The sequence below is a fragment of the Pogona vitticeps genome, chromosome 7, assembly GCF_051106095.1.
Source record: "Pogona vitticeps strain Pit_001003342236 chromosome 7, PviZW2.1, whole genome shotgun sequence".
NCBI lineage: Eukaryota > Metazoa > Chordata > Lepidosauria > Squamata > Agamidae > Pogona > Pogona vitticeps.
In genome coordinates this window covers 16,448,258-16,470,846 of record NC_135789.1, presented here as the reverse complement: position 1 = coordinate 16,470,846, position 22,589 = coordinate 16,448,258, and the positions used below count along the sequence as shown (strand labels likewise).

Below are 22,589 nucleotides of genomic sequence, written 5' to 3'. Positions count from 1 at the left end.
GGGCTGGACTGGATGATCCAAAGGGTCCCTTCCAGCTCTGCTTATATTTTTCCACATCCCAAATAGAAAGGAATTGAAGCTTTGCCATCTGTTCAGATCACCACAGGACCGAAACAGAACCCTCAATGTACTTCTCTGCCCGTCTGGCCTGTTCTCCTCCATTCCCCCCCCCCCTTTTGAATTTTTCAGACAAGCGGACGGACAAATCGGCCGTCTCCGGAGCGATCCGGCTGCACATCAGTGTGGAAATTAAAGGAGAAGAGAAAGTAGCACCTTACCATGTCCAGTACACCTGCCTTCACGAGGTGAGTGGGGTGTAAGACTGTGAAATCACCGCCTCTTTAAATGTCTGCTGTAATCTGCTTGAGTGTGCATTAAAAATGTTCTTGTTATGATATGCCGTCAAGTCACCAACAATTTAGGGTGACTCTGTGGATGAGTAGCCTCCAAAATGCCCTGTCATCAGCTACCCTGTGCAGCTCTTACAAAATCAAATGTCGTGGTTTCCTTTAGGGAGTTTGTCCACCTTGTATTGAGTCTTCCTCTTTTCCTGTTGCCTTCCACCTCTCACAGTGTGATGGATGGACAGGTAGACAGTAGACAGGCAGATGGATCCAGTGGACAGGTAGAAACTCTATTGATCTAGACGGGCAGGTAAATAATATATAGATACTAGTAGACAAGTGTCAGGGAGATCCTATCTAGGTATATATAGAGGGATAGGTAAGTCTTACGAAGCATGCAACACAGTCAGCTATTATATTCTGGAGAGTTTAATGCAGTGGTTCTTAATGTAGGCGATAATGCCCCCCAGGGGGCGATTTCATTTTTTAGGGGGGCAGTAGAACGAAAAGGGGCGGTGTGGGGGCGCTGGAGCAGAAGGGGGGCAGTAGGGGGGCGTTGGAGCAAGCTAAACCTGTGAAGATGGCCTTTTTACAGTGTGCATGAATATATATTTTCCTCCAATCTTTATTTAGTTTCAGAGTTTTTGTCTTGAAAGTTTTAGTTCCTGCATTGCTGTTTGTTTTTATGCCCTTTTTTATATTTCTTTTTGCGTCTTAAAATTCGCTTGCAACTACGTAAATCATTAAATGTTACTTTTTGGGGGCATTTCATTTTCTTGGAATTGAATTTTGTTTTCAGGGGTCATTGGATTTAAGTGTCATAAATAAATAAATAAATAAATAAATAAATAAATAAATAAATAAATAAATAAATAAATAAATAAATAAATAAATAAATATCATCACCGTGGGGAGGGGGGCGATGATAACTTCCTCAATGGCTCAAGGGGGCGTTTCTTTCAAAAAGGTTAAGAACCACTGGTTTAATGTACCGTATTTTTCGCTCCATAAGACACACCTCCATAAGACGCATCAAATTTTTAGGAGAAGAAAACAGGAAAAAATAATCCGTTTTCTTCTCCTAAAAATTGGTGAGCCCTATGGAAAGGTCCATCTTATGGAACACACCCTAGGACCCTTTGGAGGCTCACCCTGCCCCCCCCTGGGGGTTACAGGGGGCAAAATCGCCACCTGGGACTCTTGAGGCTTGGGAAGCTTCAGAAGAGTCCCAGAAGCGGACGATTTTGCCCCCTCTGGCCCGGGGGGGGCAGGGTGAGCCTCCAAAGGGTCCTAGGGTGTGTTCCAGGACCCTTTAGAGACTCACCCTGCCCCCTGGGGGGGCCAGAGGGGGCAAAATCGCCAGCTTCTGGGACTCTCCTGAAGCTTCCCAAGCCTCAAAAGACTCCCAGAAACTGGCGATTTTGCCCACGCTGGCCCCGTGCGGGGGTGGGGGGAGCGTCGCAAGGATCCTGGAGGGCTCACTTGTGACACTCCCCCCCACCCCCACAGGGCCAGCGCAGGCAAAATCACTGCCTTCGCTCTATAAGACGCACAGACCTCCCCCCACATTTTTGGGGGGGTGCGTCTTATGGAGCAAAAAAATACGGTAATGGACTTGATTGTAAAAGACACACAACCCGGAAACACTTTCTGATTTCTGCTTGGACCCGCTGCATGTCTCTGACCCTTCTCTTTGAATTCCTCCACGGCCTCGCCAGAACCTCTTTCATTTTGTGACGGACATCCAGAACAACGGCGTGGTAAAGATCCCGGATGCAAAAGGAGATGATGCTTGGAAAGTCTACTTTGATGAAACAGCTCAGGAGATTGTGGACGAGTTCGCAATGAGATACGGAGTGGAGTCCATCTATCAGGCAATGACGTGAGTGGGCATTCCCCCCCCCGCGACCCGAGAGACCTTCGTCCATAGAGTTTTAGACAATATCCCCTGGTTTCAGAAGCATCGGATTTGAAGGGGCTAAAATCATACACACACACACACGGGTGCATTTTTGTAACACATTGGGATGGAAACGTCCCATGTGGATTTTGGTTGAACACAGTACAGAGGAGAGAGGGTAGGAGGGGGTAGTTGGAAGCTGATCAATCCCATTGAAAGGGGGGGGGTGCATTTGAATTTTCAGTGGGTTGTAAAATGTGAAGAAAAAAACCCAAACACTTCATGGTCTAATTATTGGGGATCACCACCATGGTGTGAAACAATAAGAAAGAAAGAAAGAAAGAAAGAAAGAAAGAAGGGAGGGAGGGAGGGAGGGAGGGAGGGAGGGACGGACGGACGGACGGACGGACGGACGGACGGACGGACGGATGGGAGGGGGAAGGAGGGAGGGAAGGAAGGAAGGAAGGAAGGAAGGAAAATATTTGCGAAGGCTTTGGATGGATGGATGGATGGATGGATGGATGGATGGATGGATGGGAGGGAGGGAGGGAGGGAAGGAAGGAAGGAAGGAAGGAAGGAAGGAAGGAAGGAAGGAAGGAAGGAAGGAAGGAAGGAAGGAAGGAAGGAAGGAAGGAAGGAAGGAAAGGAAAGGAAAGGAAAGGAAAGGAATAGATAGGAAGGAAGGAGGAAAGTGAGGGAGGGAGGGAGGGAGGGAGGGAGGGAGGAAGGAAGGAAGGAAGGAAGGAAGGAAGGAAGGAAGGAAGGAAGGAAGGAAGGAAGGAAGGAAGGAAGGAAGGAAGGAAGGAAGGAAAGGAATAGATTGATGGATGGGAGGGGGAGGGAAGAAAGGAAGGAAGTGGTCGTAATTGACCAGATTGGTGGGATATAAATAAAATAAATAAATAAAGGAAGGAAGGAACTTTCTCGATTTGCTCTCTTGCCCGGCTATGGCACCCTAGCCACCCTATCTCTCTTCCCCACCAAAGCAACGTGAAGTCTGCTGCTTAGATATCTCGCCCTCCCAGGCGGGAAACACTCTCTGGGAAGTCCAGACGTCAGTGATGCAGGGCTACCCATTGCCACCCCGTTCTCGGAAACAGGAAGGAGGGGAGGTCTGAAATGTCCCCCTTTCGTTCTCATCTCTCAGCCACTTTGCCTGCCTCTCCTCGAAATACATGTGTCCTGGAGTTCCAGCGGTCATGAGCACCCTGCTAGCCAACATCAATGCGTACTATGCTCACACTACTGCCTCAACCAATGTGTCTGCCTCTGACCGCTTCGCAGCGTCCAATTTCGGGGTAAGTCCGATGGTGCGTAGAACACTCATTTCTTACTTTTACCCTTGGGGCGGGGGTGAGGGGTGGGGGGTTTACACCGGGGTAGAAAGGGCTTTGCCAAAAACATTGCCGCCTCCGACCGTGAGGTCGACGAGCCAAAAAGCGAATTGCAACGATGTCAACTGTTAAGGCCGATCGGAATCACTTTGCCCCTCTCTCTCTGTCCTTGTCTTGACCCGGAATGAGGATCTAAGGCCACCTCCAAGTGAGCCAAAATAAAATAAAATAAAATTCAGGGATGGATTTACTTTCGGTTATTTCCACAGGTCTACAATGAATCTACCTCCAAACCCAGAAAGAATAGGACTCTACACATGTCCAACTTTTCATAGAACCATAGAATAATTGAGTTGCAAGGGGGTCCTCTTAAGGCCATCCAGTCCAACCCTCCTGCTCAAGCCAGGAAACGTAGAGACTCCCCAAACCATGAGGCAGTGTGATTCTGAATAAACCATAATGCAGTGCAAGTCAGAGAGAGAGAGAGAGAGATTTTTTTTCTGGAAACCTCCCAATTTTTTAAAAGCAGACTTTTTCCCCCCTACATGAGAATTTGAAGAAAAATCATTTCCTAGGTTCTGTGGCGACTGTTTTTGATAGAGCCCTTAGTCTTACACCCTGAAACTTGATGGAAACCTCCCAGTCGGTTCAAGGGATCAAAAGAATCCTCTATAATATCGTTCCAGAATAAGTCATTTATGAATTGCATTCTCATTCCCATTATCTTTTATTTATTTTTTTAAGACAGGGGGCAATAATTGGTATTCACTCCTAGGTTGGTGCTTCTGTGGACGTTTAAGTCCGGGGAAACCAACTCCTTGAATCAGGAAGGTTTCCGAAAGGTGATGGGGTTGAGACGCGGGGAAGATATACGGCAGGGTTATTAAAAAGAAGAGGGAGCCGTTTTTGAGGTCTCCTCAGTGCAATCTTAATTACACGTTTGATAGTGGCATTTCCATGCTTTTATTAACCAACGTTTTCCGAGCGATGTGTGGGGAAAACGTGCGGCCTACCACGGCTGAAGATTTTGGTCGAGACAGATTGCAGGAGGGTCCCACCTCCGAGATGCAGCTCACGCTTCAAACCCAGGACTCAAGAGTGAAATCCATCCGCTGGTGTGTTTTCCCCTCCCTTCACAAAACCCTTCCGTGCAAATCTTTTGTGCCAAGTTTTCCCCTTTGGGAAGCTAGGCCGATAGGCACTGCAGACCGAAAAGGAGACACTGATGAGTCATAAAGATATGAGCTACCCATCCTGCGCTTTTTCTGTTCCTTTCCAGCCCCCAGCCACTTTGTTTAGTAGCAAATAATAATAATAAAAATCCACCAGCATCAGCCAGGTTTGTGTGCCCCAATACCCTCTGACCACAGATACACGCTTCCCTCGGTTTACGAATGCCTCGGTTAACGTGATTTTCGGTTCGCGAAAGAAAATCCATTGAAAATAATGCCTCGTTTTACGAATTTTTTTTTTCACAATACGAAGCAAGTTTCTCCAGGATGCATTGCACCTGGGAGGTTTATAGCGCCGCCCCCGTGCATTCCTTCCTGTGGGAAACCGCATTTTGGTTTGCGAATTTTTTTGCAAAACGAAATGTCCTGGAGAACACATTAAATTCATAAACCAAGGTATTACAGTACGTAGCCTCTTGGTGTAGGCAACCTTAGTGAAGCACCCATATTCAGCCTTAAAGACTACAAAACCCATGGTGCTTGTATATCCCACCTTGAAGACAACAAAGCCCATGGAGCAGTGCGACCGGGAGCAAAAATTTGGGTGCATGGAAATACCCTTCTCAGACACTCCGGCACTGAGGGACTGACCTTGAATCCTGGCTCCCTCTTTGGATTGACCCAGCCACTGTGTTTTGATTGAAGTGAAGCTTTGGGGAGAAATTGTGGGGTTTTTTCAAAGTCAATCTACAGAGGCAGGTTCACACACATTTTTCTGGGGATTTGTTTCGTAGCTGAAGGTCGAAGGCAGATCGTTGCCAATACGTGGCCCTGGCGCATAGCATAAAATAAGGGTTTCTACCCATGAATTATCAAATTCCACTAATCGAGGATGATGACGGTGATGATAGGGAGCACAGCCAAAATTGGGATGGGTTTAGGAAAATGTCGTATCCTTGACTCGTGTGTGTTAACCTGCCTCTTGCTGCATTTCTGTACATAGTCATTTTCTGTTCTGCTACTAGGCTTTGACAGAAAGTGTCTATCTTTTTGTTCCCATGTCTTGAGTCGCAGCTGCATAAAAGAAAAGAAAAAAGTACAGATAAAATTGTTTTGATAAAGCGAATGTTAGGCTTTGCACAAATCTTCTTTCTTTCTTCTTTTTTCCTCTCAGAGAGCCTAAAAATTGGGCGTGTTTTCCCTCTCTTCCCCCCAAAAATTACCAGACTGTGTCGCTTTAACCCTCTGTGTGCCATGGCCGGTGCTAAGGCGTGCTACGGAGGCTGTGTTGTGGTGGATGTGCATCTATGCGCTCATTTTTTTTTGCAAGGACCGCTTCTCTTTTTTCTCTCGTGCATTAGTGCTAGAGGAGGATGCAGGATGAATGGGGGGGAAGTCTCTGCTGGGGGCTGGGCAAGTGGAGGTTTGAAAGGGGGGGCAGAGGGAGATCGAAATCACAGGGGTTGATACACCGATGTCCCGAGGAGGCAACCAGAAGCTAGAGCACTTGAGATATGTTTATATCTCTAGTGAGATAGAAGAGAGGTCTGGAAGGAACAGAGGTACCCAGAGCAAACCAAGCCAGGTTGGGAGAAAGGTGAAATACAGCAATAAAAACATAGGAATAGGTGACATGAATAGGAAACATGGGTTATCTCCGGAATCAACAGCCCTGTTCCTGTGGAAGCTGGTTTTGTAATGGGAGGGAAGGGTCAGGAATCAATTTCCGGTCAGAATTATAAAGATGCTCTCCAAGAGTCTGAATCTGCATTGGGGGGGGGGGTCAGGTTTCAGCACTATGTAAAGTTTGGACTAAAACCCAGAGCATGGCTTCACCACCTACCCCTCCTTTATGGAACTGGAGCTTTCACGGCGCTGTTTCCAGTCCTCCCTGGAAAGAGGTTTAACAAGGAACATGGCTGGCGCAGACGAGCAAGCCGAGAACATGAGACTCTCGCCGCCACTGCTTGCTTTTTCCTCATCGAATAAGGAGGCGCCACTCTCGCTTCTTAATATCGCCACACTGCAGTCACCAAGGACCCACGCGTGGCTCGTGCTCTGCCCAGGGTGGCTCTCTGTGGGCCACCACTGTGGTTATTCTGCACGTTGTAGCCCTGTTTTTCTCCACTAGACAGAGTTTCATCCATGCACGCACACACACACATGTGGAATGCATTCACAGACATGCACAGCACCGTTAAGAAAAGAGAGCTCTGGGACAGGTCGCCAGATAGATAGAGAGCTGCAGATATGTCAGTGGGCGTGCAGGAGGAACTTCAGGGACGGGACCGTGGACGCTAGTAGGGAGCTCTGATGTTGCAGGGGGATGATGGATCCACTCTGGGTTTTGCTCCAAACTTTACGAGGCCACTGCCCAATATGTGAAACCCTCTTCCCCCCACACACACAAAAGAGAGGTACAGCATGTTGGCTAGTGGCTTTAAAGTAAAACCAACAGTGGATTTGGCCCGCCAGCCGCAACTTCTGGGCTACTTATCCTCCATGGATCAGGGGAAAGATTGGGGTTCTTCCCTTTGGGAAAAGACAGGGGGGACCTTTGTCTAACAGGACTGTGTTCACTGTTTGCATGCTATGTCGCAGCAACGCTAAATCCCGTGTCCCTTTCTGCTTTGCTCGGGAGTCTTGGGGTGGGGCTGCAGGATGGTGGAATGGGGTGTGGTGGCGAGAATCACCACCCAGTGTTAATGGACAGGGGAATGGCCCACACAGGGTTGAAATAACTCCCCCCACACTAACAGAATAAGGGTTGATTGCAAGTCCTCCCTTTTGAGGGTTAGGTCTTGGGAGGTAACCTCTGTAAATCAAACAGGACAGAGGGTTTGCTCATTTCACCGAGAGAGAAAATTGGTCCGCATCAGAGCCTTCCCGGGAACCATAGTAATGTTGTGGCCAATACTAAGAGTGGGGTTCTTAGGACCGTCTTCATAGGCCCCACCGCCATCAAGATCTCCCAAGATTCAGGAAGCCGTATTAATCTGAATCAACAGAATGTCTCCACTGCTTATCATCTCCAGCAGGAACAAGATGGACTGACGAACCCGGACAATAAGCTTAGAGAGGACCAGCAAGCCCGGACGATAAGCTTAGAGAGGACCAGCGAGCCTAGATAATAAACTTCAAGAACACCGGCAAGCCCGGACAATAAGCTTAGAGAGGACCAGCGAGCCTAGATAATAAACTTCGAGAAAACCGGCGAGCCTGGACAATAAGCTTAGAGAAGACCGGCGAGCCCGGACAATAAGCTTAGAGAGGACTGGAGAGCCTAGATAATAAACTTTGAGAAAACCGGTGAGCCCGGACAATAAGCTTAGAGAGGACCGGAGAGCCGAGATAATAAACTTCGAGAAAACCGGTGAGCCCGGACAATAAGCTTAGAGAGGACCGGAGAGCCTAGATAATAAACTTTGAGAAAACCGGTGAGCCCGGACAATAAGCTTAGAGAAGACCGGCGAGCCCGGATGATAAGCTTAGAGAGGACCGGAGAGCCGAGATAATAAACTTTGAGAAAACCGGTGAGCCCAGACAATAAGCTTAGAGAAGACTGGCAAGCCCGGACGATAAGTTTAGAGGGGACTGGAGAGCCTAGATAATAAAGTTCGAGAAAACCGGTGAGCCCGGACAATAAGCTTAGAGAAGACCGGCAAGCCCAGATGATAAGCTTAGAGTGGACCGGCGAGCCTAGATAATAAACTTCGAGCAAACCGGCGAGCCTGGACAATAAGCTTAGAGAAGACCGGCGAGCCCGGATGATAAACTTAGAGAGGACCAGAGAGCCTAGATAATAAACTTTGAGAAAACCGGTGAGTCCGGACAATAAGCTTAGAGAAGACCGGCGAGCCCGGATGATAAACTTAGAGAGGACCAGAGAGCCTAGATAATAAACTTTGAGAAAACCGGCGAGCCTGGACAATAAGCTTAGAGAAGACTGGCAAGCCCGGACGATAAGTTTAGAGGGGACCGGAGAGCCTAGATAATAAAGTTCGAGAAAACCGGTGAGCCCGGACAATAAGCTTAGAGAAGACCGGCGAGCCCAGATGATAAACTTAGAGAGGACCAGAGAGCCTAGATAATAAACTTTGAGAAAACCGGTGAGTCCGGACAATAAGCTTAGAGAAGACCGGCGAGCCCGGATGATAAACTTAGAGAGGACCAGAGAGCCTAGATAATAAACTTTGAGAAAACCGGTGAGTCCGGACAATAAGCTTAGAGAAGACTGGCAAGCCCGGACGATAAGTTTAGAGGGGACCGGAGAGCCTAGATAATAAAGTTCGAGAAAACCGGTGAGCCCGGACAATAAGCTTAGAGAAGACCGGCGAGCCCAGATGATAAGCTTAGAGTGGACCGGCGAGCCTAGATAATAAACTTCGAGAAAACCGGTGAGCCCGGACAATAAGCTTAGAGAAGACCGGTGAGCCCGGATGATAAACTTAGAGAGGACCAGAGAGCCTAGATAATAAACTTTGAGAAAACCGGTGAGTCCGGACAATAAGCTTAGAGAAGACCTTCGAGCCCGGACGATAAGCTTAGAGTGGACCTGCGAGCCTACATAATACACTTCGAGAAAACTGGCGAGCCCGGATGATAAGCTTAGAGAGGACCAGCGAGCCTAGATAATAAACTTCGAGAAACCGGCGAGCCCGGATGATAAGCTTAGAGAAAACCGGGGAGCCCGGACGATAAGCTTAGAGAGGACCGGAGAGCCTAGATAATAAACTTCGAGAAAACCGGCGAGGCCAGACAATAAGCTTAAAGAAGACCGGCAAGTCCGGACAATAAGCTTAGAGAGGACCGGTGAGCCTAGATAATAAACTTCGAGAAAACCGGCGAGCCTGGACAATAAGCTTAGAGAAGACTGGGGAGCCCGCACGATAAGCTTAGAGAAGACCAGCGAGCCTAGATAATAAACTTTGAGAAAACCGGTGAGCCCGGACAATAAGCTTAGAGAGGGCCAGAGAGCCTAGATAATAAACTTCAAGAAAACCGGCGAGCCCAGACAATAAGCTTAGAAAAGACCGGTGAGCCCGGATGATAAGCTTAGAAAGGATCACCGAGCCAACGGGAGACAGAGTGTCATCCCACCAATCAAAGTGTCCTCAGTGCTGATTTTGGCAAACGCTGGCTTTGCTTTGTTTCTGGTTCAAACATGCTGGAACGAGAGTTGACCATGGTTTAGGCTCAATTTTTACAAGCGATCGTAGAGAGCGGGGCTATTTCATAACAAGAGCAGCCCTGTTTCGGGGTACCCATGGGTATGGGGCCAAATATGCAACCCTGGATCTATTGATACCAGCTGTGGTTGTTTTTAAAATCTGGCTCAAAGCATGTGTCTTAGAGTCGAGGGGCTGACATGGTGTAACCCATCAGAAGACGAGAAGAAGGGGGTTGCCAGCCGAGCAGCTAGTGAGGAAAGAGGAAATTGGACTGATACAAAACTTTATTACGGCCAGCCATTTCCTCTGAAAAAATCCTCTAAATTTCATAAGCCGCATTACTTCTCTCTGGCCACTGGCTCAGGGGGCACCCCTGAGCAATGGGTTTTTCATTTAAGGTTTCCCTTGTGTGTGGGGAAAGGCGAAGATGGGAAGATTGTAGACGGAGGCCCCCCCAACAGAATAAACAGACTTGTACACTGGGCTATTTCTTCCCCCGGTAGTGTATGGACCTCTCCTCCGAGGGAGGAATCGAGCATCATTTCACACACCCAGTTTTCTGCCCCAAAATGCATGCCATGTTTTGATTTGTTTTTCCAAGCCAGGGTTAGTTTCTGAATGGTTAAGTCTTGCAAATTTCCAGCCCGGTAGGGTTAGATTTTTATTTTTCAAGAAAGGGGAGGGGGTATATTGTGCATGGGTGCTGAGGGTGGGGAAGACGCCTCTCTTCTTTGACTTCATTTACCTGCCTTTGGGGGCCGTTTTTTTCCTGCAGAAAGAACGGTTTGTCAAACTCCTGGACCAGCTACACAACTCTCTGCGGATCGATCTCTCAATGTACCGGGTGAGGACCTAGGCAGATTCTTCAGAATGTGTTCGACCAGTGGCATGCTTTTAGATTTTTAAAGAAGTGCATTCTTTTAAAGAAACACACACACATAAAAACCCACTTTTTAAAAAGCAAGTTTCCTTTTTTGTAGATTTTTTATTAATAAAACAAAACATACCAAAAACATAAATGACAAATATATATACTGCATATACTGTATATACTGTATATGTGTGTGTGTGTGTGTGTGTGTGTGTGTCTGTATGTGTATAATATATACATATATATCATATATACTTTTTCTCTCTGTATGATAGATACACACACACATATTTGTGTGTGTGTGTGTGTGTGTGTGTGTGTGTGTGTGTCTGTCTGTCTGTCTGTCTGTCTGTCTGTCTGTCTATCTATTTATCTATCTATCTATCTATCTATCTATCTATCTATCTATCTATCTATCTATCTATCTATCTATCTATCTATCTATCTATCTATCTATCTATCTATCTATCTATCTATCTATCTATGATAATATCTCTTTCTGTGTGTGTATTCTCATTGATAATTTCATCTTAATTTATATCATTTGCACCATGTCTTTCCAAAAATATAATGATTCTTCTGATGTAAATATGTATGTTTTGTAAATACGTATTCCAAGAAGCAAGTTTCTTAGCCTTGTTTATATATGGAAAACGATACTATAGACAAGTGCTTGCTTAAAATTGAATCTCTTTTCTACTGTTTCTGTTGGCCAATTCTAATTTTACTACTTTCCTATATGAACTGTGTATCTATTTTAATGTAAAAAAAACCTGTATGGTATAGGAGATGATCGGGCTGACTTACTTCCCTCTAGAAATGGAAAGGAAAGGTTTTTTAGAACCATGTATTTAGTTTTCCGCCCTATTTGGTTTTTCTGCCGTGAGCTCAGACACATAAAAGGCAACAAAGCGATGTAAATCGCCAACTGGTGAAACACGATCCAAAATCATGCCCATTAAAAATATGTATACAAAGAATATCCAAATAATAAATTGCTAAATACAGAGAAATAGGAGAGTTAAATCCAAAGAAAACAGAAGCCATTGTTATCAACACAGGAGCTTACGTTAAGAAAAGGTATTTATTGAAGCATCGTGTTCTAGAGAGGAAGGTGATAAAAATAAGTGTCTGTTTATCGAGGGGAAGCCATAGGGAAAGGGGTGCGTTAAACCCTTGATGTTATTTTGAGGATTTGATTCATTGTGTTCATTCATTCCTCCAGTGCTTTTGTCCAGGGCTGGTCTGGACTTCATGTCTTGATGGGCAGATCTTGGTCTGGTCCTCTCACCACTGCCCCACACTGCCTTTCACGGCCACCCACCTTGATCTTTTGGTGCTAAGGACTAAAGACTTCCTAAAAGGCCTCCTGGAGAGGAGGTGGAACATCCTCACAGCCAAAGAAAAGGGAGACGAACAGGGTCCTGAGATGTCTGTGACTCCTCCTCGGGTTGGGGGGCACCTCATGACTCTCCTCCATCTTGTCCCCTTTCTTCCCCCGCAGAATAATTTCCCTGCCAGCAGTCCCGAGAGGTTGCAAGACCTCAAATCCACGGTGGACCTCTTGACCAGCATTACCTTCTTCCGGATGAAGGTAGGTTTTGCTTCACTTGGTCTTTGATTTGTTGTTGGGGTTGATCGACTGAGGGCTTCATCCCCAAACAGGATTTCAGGGCACACAAGTGGTCAAGATGGCCTTCAGTCCCTTGTGGTCACCCAAGGGTTTGGAAGGAACGTCACGGTGTTTGGACCTTTTGTCCACCGCCATTACTTCTGTGGCTTTGATCCTTGTTTTTCCTGGATGGATGGATGGACGGATGGACGGATGGACGGATGGACGGATGGACGGATGGACGGATGGACGGATGGACGGGTGGGTGGAAGGAAGGAAGGAAGGAAAGAGCTGGTGATGGATGGAGGAAAGGAAGGAAGGAAGATTTCAGATGTATGTCTCTGGAGAATGGTGTACCAAGCCATCTTGTGTCATTATTAAATGCCATCAGGTCGCTTCTGACTTCCATCCATCCCGCGAGTGAGCAACCACCGAAAGGGACTCTCCTCAGCATCCCTGCTCACCCTTTGCGAACCAGAGGCTGTGGCTTCTGCTAGCTGTCCACTTTTCACGGCGCGGTTGCCTTTCCCAGCCAGTCTTGTCCCTGGAGGTATCTTAAAGGCTTGGCATCCATAGCTCTATGGAGGCCAATCTCGGCTTCTAAGCGTGGTCAGTCGCCCCTCACTGTTCTTCAGGTCCAAGAGCTCCAGAGTCCACCCCGAGCCAGCCAGGTCGTCAAGGATTGTGTGAAGGCCTGCCTCAACTCTACGTACGAATACATCTTCAACAACTGCCATGAGCTGTACAGTCGGGAGTATCAAACGGACCCGGTGAGTGAGCTGCATGATTGTGTGAACAACGCATAGACGTAGGGTGAGTGGGGCAGTCTGGAAATCAATCTGAGCACCTCCCCAAAAGCCAGAGAAGAAAATGCCATCACCATGGCCAAAACTGTCCTTGGGTAGCTGAGAGCCCAAGGTTGTGAGTTCGAATCCCCCACGGTGCCTCCTTGACAGAGGCTGGACTGGATGATCTCGAGGGTCCCTTCTAGATCTTCCATTCTAAGATGGCGATGGTGGTGGTAGTTGTCTTTAATGAACAACTGGATAGCTCAGGGGTTGAGGTCTCTGCCTGTGGAGCCAAATGTTGGGAGTTCAATTCCCCAACTGGGTCTCCTTGACAGAGTCTGGACCGGACAATCTCACAGGGTCCCTTCCAGCTCCACCGTTCTCCGATAGCCCAGATCTCCTGTTGAGTAGAGCTGCCCCACCTTGCCCCATGGTGCGGCTGGCCCTGTGACTTTTTAATAGAGGTGCAAATCTGCTCTTATAGTCAGTGGAAATGTGCCTCCCGCTCAAAACTGGTCCTGATGAATCCGACGTGTCGTTTCTTCCTCCCTTTTTCCCATCCTTCCCTCCTCAGACCAAGAAGGGCGAACTCCCGCCAGAAGAACAGGGGCCCAGCATCAAGAATCTGGATTTTTGGTCCAAGCTGATCACCTTGATCGTGTCGATCATTGAGGAAGATAAGAATTCATACACGCCTTGCCTCAACCAGTAAGGACAGCAAAAAGGGTGAACAGAGTCACGGAGGACGAGAATGGGAGATGGGGCGGGGGGAGAGAATGATCCCATAATTTCTGGTTTGGGTATGCTTTGGGGCCAGAAATCCGTGCATACTAAGGTAGTAAAGCCAACGCCTTGCATCGTTGTAAGGCTGTTCTTTATGCCAACCAGCTGCGTGATCCACAGCCCAGGCAAGCTGGCAAATACAACGTGCCCATCAACAAGCCATCCGCCAATACGACGACTTTGGTGTGCGTGTTTTTCCTCCCCCAAATAATGCTGATCTTGCTTGCAAAAGTGAGAGTGGGCCCCAAAGTTTGCTTATGGGTTTTTGACCTGAAGTTTCCCAAGCTGGCAAATTTCTTCCCTAAATCTGAGGGGAAGAACTTGAGAGAGTTAACAGCAAACCTTGCGACTGTTTTTTAAATGAAAAATTTGGAAGTGTGGAAAGGGAAAAGTTCATCGATGTAAGGCAGAAGGTTTTGAGTGATTCAGAGTCCAGCTCGGAATTCAGCCTGATCAGGAGGCACCAGTTGATGGTTGCCATCTTGGCTTCTTACGGCACTTATGGCTTTGTGGATATTACCATCAAGTAAAGGAGAAGGTTACCTGGTTTCTTCTCTGGAAGAAGAATCTCATAAAGTTCATTCTTGTCTTTCTGTGTCATCAAGATGCTTCTTCATTAGGGTGGTTGAAGTTCATGAGATGTTCCAATGATGGCTTTTCTTTTCTCATGGCCCCTGATCTGTGAGATGAAAACCTCATGAGAAGATCTCATTCCATCTCTGATTCCTTACCAGGTTCCCTCAAGAGCTAAACGTCGGGAAGATCAGTGCCGAAGTAATGTGGAACCTTTTCGCTCAGGATATGAAATATGCAATGGAAGGTAAGTGTCCATGAGGTCGTTTGGAAGCCCTAAAATGTATGGCCTGACCTGTTGGTTCCTAGCCTTAGGTCCCCAGGTGTTCTTGGACTACAACTCCCAGAAGCCTTCATCCCTAGCAGGGCTGGCCAGGATTTCTGGGAGTTGTAGGCCAAGAACATCTGGAGGCCCGAGGTCAGGAATCACAGTTCTAAGTTTTAGTATATCTGTGAAGATTCTCAGTCATCCAAGGTGGCGTTATCTGGAAGCTGAGTTAAGGCAACTGGACTTCTTATTAGGCTGAAACGTTTTGCTACTCATCCAAGCGACTCATGCATGATGAGTGAAACGTTTCAACCCAGTAAGAAAGAAGTCCAGTTGCCTTAACTCGACTTCCACCACATACCCTGGATTGTCAGTAGAAGACCATTCATGGTCACTTGGAACCAGACTAAAGGGATGAGAAGGAAAGTCACACAGCTCAAATGTTGGCTTCTTCCGGGTCTCAAGCTCCATGAATTATTTTTTAGTTACTTTTGGTTTAGGAAGGAACGACCACAACCAGAATCATAGCTTCTCAGCTTTGGAGGCTGGAGAAGAAGGTGTGGTGGGTTTTTGGAGAGGTGGCTTCCCAGATTTTGTTTCCTTCTTGCTTGTCCTCTGTCCTTTTTTTCACTTGGCCAGGTCTGTATCCAAGGGACAGCTAAGATATCAACATACCTGTTAGGAAGTGGGTCTGGCCAAGACCGTGAAGTCCACCTTGGACTTTTCATGCAGGTTCTGTATCTCAATGTCTTCTCTAAAAGTGGGCTTCTGTCTAATTGCACCCTCTTCTCTCTCTCTCTCTCTCTCTCTCTGTTTTTCTGCCTGCTTGTCCTATAGAACACGATAAGCACCGATTGTGCAAGAGCGCCGATTATATGAACTTGCACTTTAAAGTTAAGTGGCTGTACAACGAATACGTCACAGACCTCCCCGCGTTCAAGAGCCGGGTCCCCGAGTATCCGGCGTAAGTTCCCGATTGGCCTCTTTCCTGCTCAAAACCCGACACGGAGGTTTTTAAATCCTCCCATACATGTGGGAACATCTGCAACGTTTTTATTCTGTTTTCTGCATTCTTTTCGGTGGCTTTTATGGAGATTATTATTTTTTTCAACGAGAAGTTTAGAAAGCAGAGGGAGAGAAAAAGTAATAATAACATCCTCGGGTTCAATGGAAGGGGTCAGGTCCATACGGAGAAAGCGCCACCCCATCATTTCTTTTAAAATTCTCCAGTATCCTAGACAAAAAAAAGATTCAGAGCAACTGTTTCCAAATTTTGAGCCCCATAGATTCTGGGATGACCATTCCCATAAATCTTGACCTTTTGATTTCTGGGAGTTGTAGTCCAAGAACTTCCAAGCTAAAAATTTGGGAATGGCTGATCCAGAGAATTAGATAAGGAAAATACGGAAGAGCTCAGAGGAGAAATATCAGCACAGCATCAATATCTCTTTCCAGGGTTTGGGGATTTTTTTACCCCACCTATGAGAGAAATTTCCAAGTGAATCTATTTTTCTTCACTCCAATCCCTCTCTCACTTCTCCAGATGGTTTGAACCATTCGTGATCCAGTGGCTGGACGAAAACGAGGAAGTTTCCAGGGATTTCTTACACGGAGCATTGGAAAGAGACAAGAAGGATGGGGTAAAGTGTCCATTTGGAAATCCAGCTCTTGGCCTGTGTTTACTTCCAAAACAGTCATAACAAGAGATGGCCTTTTGACAGGTTTTGGGGGGGTCGTGTACATACGTACCTTGCAGGGTTATCGTGAGGTTAAATTCTCCATACATGCGTGGTCTCCGAGAGCTTCCTCAGAGGAGATGGGTGGTTCTGATCTTAGTGAGTTGTTGATGGTCCAGGTTGTGGCCTGAACTTTACAAGTATCCACCTATCCCATCTAAGAGGTTCAGCACCCTGGACAGCTCCATTCTTGAACATCTTGAGATATTCTCATAAGCGCTCAGCTCCTCACCCGCCCTTTTTTTCTGGGTCTCCTACCAGTTCCAGCAAACGTCAGAGCATGCCCTCTTCTCCTGCTCCGTGGTCGACGTCTTCTCCCAACTCAACCAGAGCTTTGAAATCATCAAGAAGTTGGAGTGCCCTGACCCGCAGATTGTGGGCCACTACATGCGCCGGTTCGCCAAGGTAAGGAGAGGGGCGAGCTGTTCCAAGTGGCTGTTGTTGGAGGGTGGATACACTGTGTGTCTTTCTCACAGGGAAATCCAGGGGGCTGGGTTAGAAACCTTGGGGTACAGGATTTGAATCCAGGGCCAGCTCATTTCTTCTTCTTCTTCTTCTTTTAAACACCAATGATCCTGATGTCCCTGGGGTGGCAGGTCATGTCCAGCTTTTACTCTGAACTTTCCAGGAGGTAGCCAGGTGCCAAATGCTATATTTCTGGAAAAAATGTCCAGAATCTTAGCTGACTCTTTTAAAATTCGGACTAAAAGAAGGAGCAGGCGGGTTGCCCCATGGAATGCTCTTCTGTGTTGATACTGATTCAGGAAGGCCATGCTGATGTTATTTTAGAACAGGGGTCCTCAACCTTGGGGGTCCACAGGTGTTCTTGGACTAAAAATCCCAGCAGCCATCACCACAAGCTGTGCTGGCCGGGATTTCTGGGAGATGTCGTGCAAGAACATCTGGATTACCCAAGGTTGGGAACCACTGGCCTCTAAGAAGAGATAGATGGGGGTGTTGAACCTAAGGGTGTTCAGATGTTTGGGATGGTCCCCATCGTCATAGGTGAGGGATGATGGGAGATGGAGTCCAGCAACCAGCCGGTCTCCTCTTTGGGTCTGATCCAAGGAGGGGATTATTTGCCACTAAGATCCCGGGTCATCTTCCAGCTTTCACTTGTCCTTTGTTATTTTTCAGACCATCAGCAATGTCCTCCTTCAATACGCAGAGATCATCTCTAAGGACTTTGCCTCTTACTGTTCGAAAGAGAAAGAGAAAGTGGTAACGTATCTCGCTTTGTAGCCTCAGGGCTCAGGAGGGGCGGGCGGGCTGGGCTTCTCCCCCAACCCACCGGCTGATGCTAGAAGGGAGGGTTCAAGGTCAACCAGTGGGTATGCCTTTACAAAATTCATAGGGGAGGAAAACGTCCACCCTGTAAACAAACCACAGGGAACTAACTGGGGTTGGAATCACAAGCAATCATACACACGCCCCATATAGATTTTATAGGTTTTTCAAAAACTGAAGAAGACCGCCCCCCCTTTAGTCGCTGCAGAGAGAAATGTCATATTCCCCCCCCTTGTTTTTTTCCTGAGTTGGATTTTAGTTGCACACATCTAAACGGGTTCTATCCCTGTTGTTTTTTTCCAATGCGTTTTTATTATTGCTTGTATATAGTATTATATACAATTATTATTATTTATTAAATATGTATGTATCATTATTTATTAATGTATGTATTTAATATGTATTAAATATGAATGTATTAAATTACATGTATTTATTTAATTTTTACAAAAAATATTTGATTAATAGTATTAAAAAGTGAAAAACGGTAAATCATTGCAGTATTAAAAACATTAAACACATGTACATAATATAATATAATATAATATAATATAATATAATATAATATAATATAATATAATATAATATAATATAATATAATAATAATAAATGTTTATTACGGTCATTGACCAAAAAAAGTAAGATACATTTTTTAAATTAAGACACATAAAAACAATATAAAAGCATTAAAAACACTAAAAACATCAAAGCACTAAGAGGTAGGAGATATCTAGTAAGATGTATATATGTATATAATGTAATATAATATAAAAGCAATAGTAAAATATTATTATTTATTAAATATGTATGTATTTTTATATGTATTTATTTAATTCTTTTTTAAAAATATTGTATTAGTTTAGTAGTTGGTATTCAAAAGTGCAAAGCAATAAATTATTGCAGTATTAAAAAAGAATAAAACACACACAAACACACACACATATAATATAATATAATATAATATAATATAATATAATATAATATAATATAATATAATATAATATAATATAATATAATATAATATAATATAAAAGCAATAGTAAAATATTATTTATTAAATATGTATGTATTTCATATGTATTTATTTAATTCTTTTTAAAAATATTGTATTAGTAGTTGGTATTAAAAAGTGAAAAGCAATACATTATTGCTGTATTAAAAATAATTAAACACACACAAACACAAACATAAACATATATAATATAATATAATATAATATAATATAATATAATATAATATAATATAATATAATATAAAAGCAATAGTAAAATATTATTTATTAAATATGTATGTATTTCATATGTATTTATTTAATTCTTTTTAAAAATATTGTATTAGTAGTTGGTATTAAAAAGTGAAAAGCAATACATTATTGCTGTATTAAAAATAATTAAACACACACAAACACAAACATAAACATACATAATATAATATAATATAATATAATATAATATAATATAATATAATATAATATAATATAATATAATATAAAAGCAATAGTAAAATATTATTAGTTATTAAATATGTACGTATTTTATATTTATTTATTTAATTCTTTTTTTAAATATTGTATTAGTAGTTGGTATTAAAAAGTGAAAAGCAATAAATTATTGTAATGTTAAAAAAGAATTAAACACACAGAGACGCACAGACATATATATCCTATCTTGGGCTATATTTTAAGACAAAAGTGGGGTAAAATGTGTTGAATAAATCAATCAAAATAAATAAGACAGGGAGAAACCTGGGCATAACTGTCTTCCAAATCCCCCTGATCAGCAGAAGAGAACTTACTGAGCAAAACCTCTCTTAAAAACAAAATTAAACTATTTTTCCTGGCCACCCAGTGACCAGAGACCAATTATCTGTTTCATTTTTTAAAAAAATTCTTTCTTAATTTCCCCACCCCTCCTGCCTGGTCACAACAGCAGCGAAGAGATGCAGCTCCCCAGCAGCCAGTCGCCAGCACCGTCAAGGTGAGTCAGAGGGCTCGCTCTCATATAATTTGTTCGTTTCTTGGAACACTTAATACGAAGCAGTACTTCACTGAGGGCGAAGGGGCTCAGATGCCACCGGCTGCCAGGAAATCACCGATTTGGGTCCAGAAATCTAAAGGCGCTCTCCGGCGTGGCTAAGCCCAAGTCTGGGGTGCCCGTGGAGGCCCTGTAAAGTTCGGAGCAGAGCCCGGAATGGATCTGGATCCACTGACGTGTGTGCAGGACATGCCACGATGTGGGCTCAAGTGACAGGAAGCCAGATTTCGGTTGAATCTCAGGAAAAACTTCCTAACTGTTAGAGCAGTATGACAATGGGACTCAGGAGGTGGTGAACGCTACAGCACTGTGGCGGCATTCAAGAGAAAATGAGACAACCACTGGCGGATCTACTTTGAGTTGGATTCTTACCTTGAGCAGGGGGCTGGATTCGATGGTCTTCGAGGCCCCTCTTCCAACTTCATGATTCTATCATTATCCCATAGTCCAGTGGTTCTTAACCTTTGTTACTCAGATGTTTTTGAACTGCAACTCCCAGAAACCACAGCCACCACAGTTGGTGGTGAAGGCTTCTGGGAGTTGCAGTCCAAAACTCCTGAGTAACCCAAGGTTAAGAACCAGTGCCATAGTCTACAACACAGAGAAGCGCCGCTGAAGCGCTGCGCAAACCAATCTGGAAGGAAACACGGAAATAAGTGCTTTTCCCCCCATGTATGCTTCCCGAACGTTGACGGCAGAGAGACAGAGGTTGGGCGGGCAGGGGAAGAGAAGAGACCCACTGATCCCAGAAGAGCAGCTGTAAATGCCGTGAACCCCAAAAGTGTCCGTATTACGGACGTGGGATAAAGCTTTTTTTAAAATAGGCTAAGCTTTCGGGCCGATAGCACGGGCAGGAGAACCCACAGCGTGCGGTGGATTCCCAGGAGGAAAATTATCTCAGGGGACTTCTAGAAAGGAAAAATGCCACCTGGATTTGTGATGGTCCTGACCCTATAAGGATCTGAGTTTTGTTTTTGTGTTTTGTTTTGTTTTTGAAATTTCAGCCCTGCATCCTGATGAACAACATTCAACAACTCCGTGTCCAGCTGGAGAAGATGTTTGAAGCCATGGGAGGGAAAGAGGTGTGCATTTCTCATCTGCCGTGATTAACAGGGTTGGCGTGCGTGCGATCCTATATCAACCGATCTGGGGCCCCATTTCCGTACCCCGAAACCACTCACCCCATCCCTCCCAACGGGAGCAGAAGAAATCCCCAATGACTTTTGCTTTAAACTATTTTCTAGTTCAAATCAAGTGTATACAATCCAGTAGCTACTTTTGAATCATACGCCCCTGAGAAATGATCTTTTGGGGTGGAAATCCCCCTTAAAAGTGTTATAAATATTTACCCCCTTCCTTTTGGGACCCTAAATGGTCCTCAAAATGTGTGATTCCCAACTTGATGTAGATGGAGAGGTGCTGAAATTTAGGGCTGCTACTAAGAGCTTGTGGGTGGGTGTCAGAGGGGAAGATTCGCACCCGGAACGGCGGTCTCTTTTGGTCTTCTCAGCTGGACACAGAAGCCAGCGACATCCTCAAGGAACTCCAGGTGAAACTCAACAATGTCTTAGACGAGCTAAGCCGGGTATTCGCCACCAGGTAAGTCTGATGAGGACCGACGGGCCATTGAAAAAGAACCTACGAGAAATCCTTTGCCTTAAATACATTATTATGTGCCATCAAGTCCCCTCCAACTTAAGATGATCCTATGAATGGTCGGCCTCCAGAAGGGCTGGTCCTCAACAGCCCTGCTCAAAGTTGTGGTTTCTTTAGGGTGTCTATCTATCTCACATTTGTTCCTCCTCTTTGCCTACACGATTGTCTTCCCCAGTCCGTCAATGCCCTTGGAAGATTCTCAGGATCCCAGGAATCAAAGCCGCTTCTGTAAATTAAATTAATGATCTTAGAACGGCAGAACTGAGAGGGACCGTACCGATCATGGAGTCCAGCCCCTACCCGGGAGGCACGCGCGGGGGGAGGGGGGAATCGAACTCCCAACCTCAGGCTCTGTAGCTGGAGACCTCAACCCCTGAGTGATCTGGAAATTAAATTAAATTAAACTAAATTAAATCAAATCAACAAATCCTCCATCTGCATAGTGCCACATCCTCCATATAGCACTAATTTTCCCATTTTAAACCCAGAATGAGGGGTATGTTAAAACAACAAACCAACTCCACTCATAGAGACACCCAATGCTTCAGAAGGTTCAGTTTGCCCTCAGTAGCAAGCTACCAAGTTTTGTGGTATGGTTGGGGGCCACGGGTTGGAAACTTTGGGGCCAATTGTCCATTTTGGATTTTAGCCGAACCTCTGGCGAGATCTCTCCTCTTGTTTTGTCCAGTTTCCAGCCTCACATTGAGGATTGTGTGAAGCAGATGGGAGACATCCTGAGCCAGGTGAAAGGCACCGGAAATGTGCCCGCCAGCGCCTGCAGCAGTGTGGCACAAGACGCCGACAACGTATTACAACCTATTATGGACCTTCTGGATAGCAAGTGAGTACCTGCCGAAAATTAGAATATTCTTTTTTTTTGTCTGTTTTTAAGGATTCTCCACTTCCCCTCTTTGGCTGCTACAATTTATTACAATTGCATATTTCCTAATACATGGCATTGAGCTGAAGCACAAGCCAGGAAAATACAATGAAAGCCTTTCTGGTTCCCCCTAGTGACCGGCTTTGATACTGCACCCTTGGAAATGCACTGAGACAGAAAT

The 22,589-nt window shown here is 45.2% G+C and overlaps 1 protein-coding gene across 1 annotated transcript in view; it reads left to right on the top strand.

Annotated features, from left to right (window-relative positions):
* UNC13A (unc-13 homolog A) overlaps window positions 1–22,589 on the top strand; it is a 74,309-nt gene that overhangs the window by 31,732 nt on the left and 19,988 nt on the right. The window contains exons 19-34 of the mRNA XM_078378852.1: window positions 190–305; window positions 2,063–2,226; window positions 3,392–3,542; window positions 10,697–10,765; window positions 12,297–12,386; window positions 13,040–13,174; window positions 13,767–13,900; window positions 14,710–14,795; window positions 15,654–15,780; window positions 16,360–16,456; window positions 16,814–16,957; window positions 17,690–17,773; window positions 19,768–19,815; window positions 20,877–20,954; window positions 21,383–21,471; window positions 22,217–22,369. Coding sequence (XP_078234978.1) covers window positions 190–305; window positions 2,063–2,226; window positions 3,392–3,542; window positions 10,697–10,765; window positions 12,297–12,386; window positions 13,040–13,174; window positions 13,767–13,900; window positions 14,710–14,795; window positions 15,654–15,780; window positions 16,360–16,456; window positions 16,814–16,957; window positions 17,690–17,773; window positions 19,768–19,815; window positions 20,877–20,954; window positions 21,383–21,471; window positions 22,217–22,369 — 1,765 coding nt within the window. The remainder of the gene's footprint in view (window positions 1–189; window positions 306–2,062; window positions 2,227–3,391; window positions 3,543–10,696; window positions 10,766–12,296; window positions 12,387–13,039; window positions 13,175–13,766; window positions 13,901–14,709; window positions 14,796–15,653; window positions 15,781–16,359; window positions 16,457–16,813; window positions 16,958–17,689; window positions 17,774–19,767; window positions 19,816–20,876; window positions 20,955–21,382; window positions 21,472–22,216; window positions 22,370–22,589) is intronic.